Source organism: Lupinus angustifolius, chromosome LG15, assembly GCF_001865875.1.
Source record: "Lupinus angustifolius cultivar Tanjil chromosome LG15, LupAngTanjil_v1.0, whole genome shotgun sequence".
Taxonomy (NCBI): domain Eukaryota; kingdom Viridiplantae; phylum Streptophyta; class Magnoliopsida; order Fabales; family Fabaceae; genus Lupinus; species Lupinus angustifolius.
In genome coordinates this window covers 15847537-15854304 of record NC_032023.1, presented here as the reverse complement: position 1 = coordinate 15854304, position 6768 = coordinate 15847537, and the positions used below count along the sequence as shown (strand labels likewise).

The 6768-nt window shown below is 36.1% G+C and overlaps 2 protein-coding genes across 4 annotated transcripts; one reads left to right on the top strand and one right to left on the bottom strand.

Moving 5' to 3' along the window:
• Positions 1052-2780, top strand: LOC109327411 (CDP-diacylglycerol--glycerol-3-phosphate 3-phosphatidyltransferase 1, chloroplastic-like). Of its 3 annotated transcripts, XM_019560546.1 has the most exons (6): positions 1054-1314; positions 1357-1427; positions 1522-1784; positions 1872-1928; positions 2004-2089; positions 2233-2780. In XM_019560546.1, exons 1-6 carry the CDS (start codon positions 1280-1282, stop codon positions 2351-2353), a joined length of 633 nt encoding a protein of 210 aa, XP_019416091.1. In that variant the 5' UTR covers positions 1054-1279; the 3' UTR covers positions 2354-2780. The 3 variants fall into 3 exon arrangements, with proteins under 3 accessions (XP_019416092.1, XP_019416091.1, XP_019416090.1); XM_019560547.1 differs by having other exon boundaries at positions 1052-1427; positions 2004-2085; XM_019560545.1 differs by having other exon boundaries at positions 1054-1427.
• On the bottom strand, positions 3771-6479 carry LOC109328391 (probable receptor-like protein kinase At2g39360). The gene has a single exon (XM_019561836.1). The coding sequence runs from the start codon at positions 6460-6462 to the stop codon at positions 3976-3978; it is 2487 nt and encodes an 828-aa protein (XP_019417381.1). The 5' UTR covers positions 6463-6479; the 3' UTR covers positions 3771-3975.

Here is a 6768-nt window from a genome sequence, read left to right as displayed (position 1 = left end):
GGTTAAGTGCGCTGGTTTCTTGCTACTAAGTCCTACCATTTGCGTGAACTACATGAATTGTACCTGTATTGCTATTCATTCATGCCGTAGGTGTGGGACTATGAGATATTTAATCTCAATCATCTATTTCATTCAAATGGGAACCAATATACCTCTTCATCATATCCTTGGACAGTAAGACAATAAGTAGATCTATCAGTGAATTGTGATGTGATTTTCTGAAGAGGATAATATTATGGGGAATTCTTTTATTGAAATCTCTGCTAAGGAGGAATTTGATTAAGTCTCCAACTGTATGACATAATTCTAATATAGTATTCCTCTTTTCTTCTCTCCTGAGAACACAACAAAGAGGGAGATAAAGGAAAATATGATATTCAACAAGTTGTGAAAGTTCGCTTTAGAAAATATGAAAAGTGATCTTAAATAGAAGATCTTCAAGGTCTTTAGAAAAGCTTCATTGGTCTTCGAAATAGTATGAGAAATTTGTTGAGTCTTGAAAATAGTTTAGAGATAGCAATTAATGCAAGGAATCCATGAAATTTGATATTTTGATCTTCAAGTTCTCATTACTATTAACTTTGATCATAAAAGGGTAGCACGTAAAATAATACAACAACTACTACATAATAAAATATTGAAGTTTATGGAATGTTGTTTTTATGTTTAACCTTGCCAAATAAAGGATCCTTTTTCTCTTTTGATTAAGCTTCATTTGAGTTTGAAGTATCAAAATTTTCATCATGGAGCAGCTTTTATCTTCACATATGGAGGATCAACATTCTTAATTTAACCCTTAGAAGACATCAAAATATTCAATTTTCTCTAAATGAATGTTTTTTTATTAGTTTAAGCCTTATGACAATGCCAATATGACTTTCATTACTTGATGGATGGGTGGATGGAAGACCAAATCTAAAATAATAATAAAAAGTTAAGAATTAAAATTGAAAATATATTAGATTATATAAGGAATAATTTGGTAATGAGGAATATTTATAGAGGTAAAAGATAGTTAGGGAAAATATAAAGTGATATGCATGATCTGGTATTTGTGTAGTATGGGGGAATGTAATTGATGTTAGGAAAGCAAACCCTTAAAAGTAACTGGCAGCAACTGATGGCATCAACAACAATAATAACATTGGATCCTACCTGCAATGTGTTGGGTGTAATTTAATTTGAGGACACAAGAGCATCAATCACCATATCATATCTTAACATAACATTCTCCCTTCTAGGTTAGAGGGCATCACAGGGTTTTCTTCCATTATTCAATATGGGGATCAAATCCAATTCCAAATCCAAATCCAAATCCAGTTTCAATTCCAATTCCAATTCCAATTCCAAAAATAATTCCAAAGTCCTTACTTTGCCAACCATTTTAACACTTGCCCGTATCGCCGCTATTCCTCTTCTTGTTGCTAGTATGTTATTTCTTTTTTAATTTATTATTATTATTATTATTCATTGATTGCCTTGTATTGAATCTATAAATTGAGAATTATTTGTATGATAAAGCCTTCTATATGGATGGTTGGCGAGGAACTGGTGGTTGCACAAGTATATTCACAGCCGCAGCTATCACTGATTGGCTTGATGGGTTTATTGCTCGCAAGATGAATCTTAATTCTACTTTTGGTGCTTTCTTGGATCCAGTTGCTGATAAGCTTATGGTTGCTACTACTTTGATCTTATTATGTACTCAACCTTTGGATCTTCCTCTCTTTTCCCAAACACCTTGGCTCTTGATTATACCTTCCATCACCATCATTGGTAGAGAGGTATCACCACCTTATATCAATCATAACTTAACTTCCATTTCTTTTCTCATTATTCGTATTAACACCGGATATCTTCCGATTTCTTAGATAACCATGTCTGCACTCAGGGAGTGGGCTGCTTCCCAGGGTAGTAAGCTTCAACAGGTTTGTTTTCAATCCTCTTGTTAACATCAATCAATTGCACAAACTCCACTATGTATTGATCACTAAAATGAATAGGCTGTTGCTGTAAATAACTTGGGGAAATGGAAAACAGCCACACAGATGACATCCTTAACTATCCTCCTTGCTACCCGCCACTGTAGGTATTTGTTTTCTTTTCATTTTCAGGAACCCGAACCTCTATTATTATTTCTCGTGAAAATAAAACTGTGTTCATCTCTCAGTCTCTATTGTATATAATCTGATTGGATTATTCATTTTTCTCTTTACCATTTTTTATTTTCAGTCATGGAGGACCTGCCCTTTTGGTAGCCTCTGGTGTTCTCTTGCTTTATATGTCAGCAGGGCTTGCAATATGGTCATTTGTAGTATATATGAGCAAAATACAGAAAGTGTTGCTTAGGTAGCAACTTCTTCAGTCTTTGGAGTCAGTCTCATCATCATTTCTCAGATGTTCTCTTTGGTTACTCATGCCTTCTTTGTAAGGGACCTGCATTCTCTGGACATCTATACAATGTGTAACTCTGCACACTGCACAGCACCATCCCTTCTATTCTTCAAAATTATGTGCACATTTTTATTCTTTAGTTACCTTAGGTAGAAGGAAAGAGGCAAATTAATAAATAAATAGAAAGAGAAGAAATCAGGTTACTAGTCATGGTAGGAGTTTTATTTTTTTGGGGTCCTAAATCCTAATTATGCTTTGGCATCTTAGAAAGTTTGCCATCTGAGAATTTTCACAACATGAATTACTGTATGGTTGTAGTGACTCTTCAAATATTTTTGTTCTGCTCATAAACAATACCTAATACACCAGTTATGTTCCATATTTTTGGGGTCCTAACGTCTTTTTTCTTTTCTATTTTGATGCATGGTTTTCCATTTTCATTTATCTATGTTGCTAGGAAAAAAGAGTTGATTGAATATGACTTGAAATTCATGCACTTCAATTGCTATTTAGACTTGAACTCCAAAATCCTCTGATGCCCATATCTTTGTCAGATAAGTTATAATTGCCTGGATGTGAGTGAGAAAAGCTGTGTGGGAGTAACAATTCTTTTCAAATGCCATAATTTTTATTTACTTGCCTGCCTCGGTAATAGCCATTGTATCAAATTGCGGATCACATGTGGTTGCAATATTGTTGTTGTGGTGATCTCCACAACAACATTACCCATAATTGCACTGTGACACTGAACCAAAATAATATGATCGAATCGAGAGCAACAAAACCACATTAGACCACATTTGAATTGCATTAGACCGCGTCAACTTTAAAATCATTCTTTAATCACTAGTAACTACAATCACAACCTCAATTTAAAACAATAAACAAAGTATTCAAAATACTACTGAATTTTTAACTTGACAATCATTGTATCAAGTCATCACCTAAATGTTGCACTTTGTAGAATTTTCTGGAAAGTTTAGCCATGGTTCTATGAAGAAACAACATGACCAGATAACCAATAAATGTTTTCAGACTACCTTACTAGGTTTATTGGGTTGTCCTGGAGTCTGGGAAAATGTTTATCATGAGGTCATGTTGTAGATCCCATTTGTCTAAGAAAAATGATATATCATTATATAAAGTTAATCAACAAATTGTCCTATAAATAACATGGACCACTAGGTTTTTCTTTTCTTATTAATGATTGGCTTACATATGTCACTATCATACTGCGTAGGAGGATTTGTAAGTTGATTTTGTAGGAAAATATTTCATTGCTATTTTTTCTAATTCAAACGAGTATGGATTAGTTAGAATGGATCATAATCGAGCTCGTGACCCGTTGGATCCAGTTTTCTGTTATCAAATAACCTTATAACCCAATCTGTATTGTTTATATGTCCTATTTAAGGTTAACTTGAGATGGGGAATGTTGAAGTTGTAACATACTTTCTTACCAAAATTTCAACACTTTGTACATATGAAGGAATCTAAGAAAGAATCAACTTTAACCAAACCTACTATCACAGCCACAGATGATGTGGTAGAAAGCGAAAACAAATGGCTGTGGTTGTTTATCTACTGCATTTCCTCTTTCACCATTTGGGCAAACACCTTGCTCATTGATACACCAGACAAGTCAGCTATGCTTCCCATACTGCACTCCATGGAAGATAATCTAGTATCCGAGCGTTGATACATTTGTGAGGGGGACTCATCACCAACATGATTGGATCTCTCACCAACAGCTTCAAGTTGCAGAGCATACTCCAAGTGCCACAACACATCTCCCATGCTAGGCCGATTGATGCCATTTTCTGACAAGCATTTTTTGGCAATCTCTACGAGTTTCTGGACTGACTCTAACTTCGTCTGATTACCTGAAACTGCTAGTAGGCAAGGATCTATTATTTCCTCTATCAATGTGTTTCTCTCCTGCTGCCATTTCATTACCCATTCCAGCAGATTCACCTTCTCCCGAGGCAATGATGGATCAATTACTGGCCTTCCACAAAGGACTTCAAACATGACCACCCCAAAAGAGTAGACATCTGATTTTTCTGTGAGTTGCTGCATTATTAAGTATTCTGGATCAAGATAGCCAAAGCTTCCTTTCACTGCTGTACTAACATGCGTCTTATCAATCTCTGGACCGGTCTTTGAAAGACCAAAGTCAGCAACCTTGGCCACCAAGTTATCATCTAGAAGGATATTAGCAGACTTGACATCACGGTGAATAATTGACTTGTCAGAGCCAGTGTGAAGATAATGTAGTCCTCTGGCTGCTCCTATGCATATCTCAAGCCTCTGCTTCCAACTTAAGCAAGGTGATCCAGAGAAGAGATGGTTCTTCAGGCTCCCTTTTTCCATGTACTCATAAATAATGATCCTCTCATTCTGTTCATTACAGTATCCGATCAATGATACTAAATGGCGATGACGAAACTGTGATAACATCTCAATTTCAGTCCTAAACTCAGCAAGACCTTGTTGAGATTGGGATGTCCCTCTTTTCACAGCTACCTTTGTTTCATCTTTCAAAACTCCCTTGTAAACCTTCCCAAAACCACCACTACCGATGACTAAATCTTCGCTGAAATTATTAGTGGCCTCTTGAATTACTGCAAGGGGAAACCAATACCCAATTTTTGAGCTTGAAAATATTGCAGTTCCATCGTAAGTGTTACCAGCCTCTTTGCTCATACCAACATCAATACTGTTTCTTCTTCTGCAAAGCAGAAGTAAAGCCATAACCGTAATAGCGATAAAACCAACCACAGAACCAGTCACTATACCCACTATAATTCCAACCTTTGTCTTGGTACTCTTGCCTGAGTCTGAATCAAATACCAGGCTATCTTTAGAGTTACTCAGTTTCATTATCTCTAGCCCATTGAGAATGGCCTCTGGGGAAGATGCTTCACTTATACTATAAGTACCAACAGTGATATTGAAACTACGGCTGCCACTACTAGCCCTTGTGATGGCATCCATGTAATATGGTGCACCAATTTTATTTGAGGTTTCTTTGTCAAGATCGACTGTAGAAACAAGCCAAGAGTTAACATAAACATTGAAGAGACTGTTTGCGGGTAGATTGACAATGTCACAGAAGTGAAAGCGAACCAGATAATCAAAGCCGGGATCAACATCAAAATGCCATGTCACATTTGCATTTGTTCTAGGATCTGAACCTGTACTCAATCTAGTTGCAGTACCATATACCTTTGATGGGGCAATATCTTCAGTCATGTTTGTTTCTGTGAAATTGACTGGTGCAACATTGGATACAAAATCTACAAGATTATTGTGCATAACATATCTATCATCTGAGAGCCATAGACGCCACAAAGTGTCATTAAGTGGAGACACACTTTGATTACCCATATTCACCCTAGCAACAGTTTCCAATGCCTTTGTCCAGAGATTCTTGTCATTACCATCATTCTCTTGTGGCCTCACAATGCTAACATTCTTAGCAATAACCTTGTCAGGGATGGATAAAACTTCTATTGCATTTATGAATGCAAATGAATTAAAAGATGGGGTAAAAGTGAGCACAAATTGGTCACTGGTTATATTCAAAGAGTATTCTCTGAGTGAAGAGCCACTTTGTATTTGGAAGTTTTTGAGCAGTGTAGTGGTTTGAGCAGAAACAGAGAATTTTGCAGTGCTTAAATTGTAAGTCTGAAAAGTGAAAGGGAAGAAATACAAGCGAATCCAGTGTCTTCCATGTGTTTTGATTGGAAATGTGTATTGAGAAACAGTGGTTAGGATTCGAGCAGTGAGGTACAATTGTGAATCAAAAGATGATGAAGATGGGATAGTGGTGAAGTTTGCCTTAGCCAAAATAAAGTGAGAAGAGGTGGAAAGGAAGTATGAAGAATTAGTAGTTGTATTATGATCAGCAAGAAATAATCGACGCCCTGCCACCAAAGTATCATTGGTGGATCCACAGTCAATGAGAATTATGTTGTTTTCATCATCTCCTCCTCCTCCTCCTGATGAAACCCATGTCAACCACAAAAGAGATAAAACCCCAATAAGGAACTTGCAACTACCCATTCAAAGAAGAAGTATCATTGATAGTACGTTTAAAGTAGTAGTATTAGTAGAAGAAGAACAAAAACAAGAAGATATGCACCGAATGAATAATAAGATATCAGAAGAAGAATGAAGTAAATAATAATCCAACAACAGCTAGCAAATAACGTCTTATTTGACAAATTCATGGATTATAGATTAGATAGAATGGGAAAGCAAAAATATGAAGGGTTGCTTGGTAGTATAAATAAATACTAATAAGTGGTGGGTCAGTCAAAGTTGTTAACTTGGCAGTATGTATATCTATATCATGAAGACAGCTAACAA

Bases quoted from the DNA above. Each gene is read 5' to 3' on its own strand.
- LOC109327411 (XM_019560545.1), top strand. From the start codon at position 1,280: ATGGGGATCAAATCCAATTCCAAATCCAAATCCAAATCCAGTTTCAAT. The intron at 1,785-1,871 runs GTATCACCACCT...CCGATTTCTTAG, and splicing joins TCACCATCATTGGTAGAGAG to ATAACCATGTCTGCACTCAG. The intron at 1,929-2,003 runs GTTTGTTTTCAA...TAAAATGAATAG, and splicing joins AGGGTAGTAAGCTTCAACAG to GCTGTTGCTGTAAATAACTT.
- LOC109328391 (XM_019561836.1), bottom strand. From the start codon at position 6,462: ATGGGTAGTTGCAAGTTCCTTATTGGGGTTTTATCTCTTTTGTGGTTG.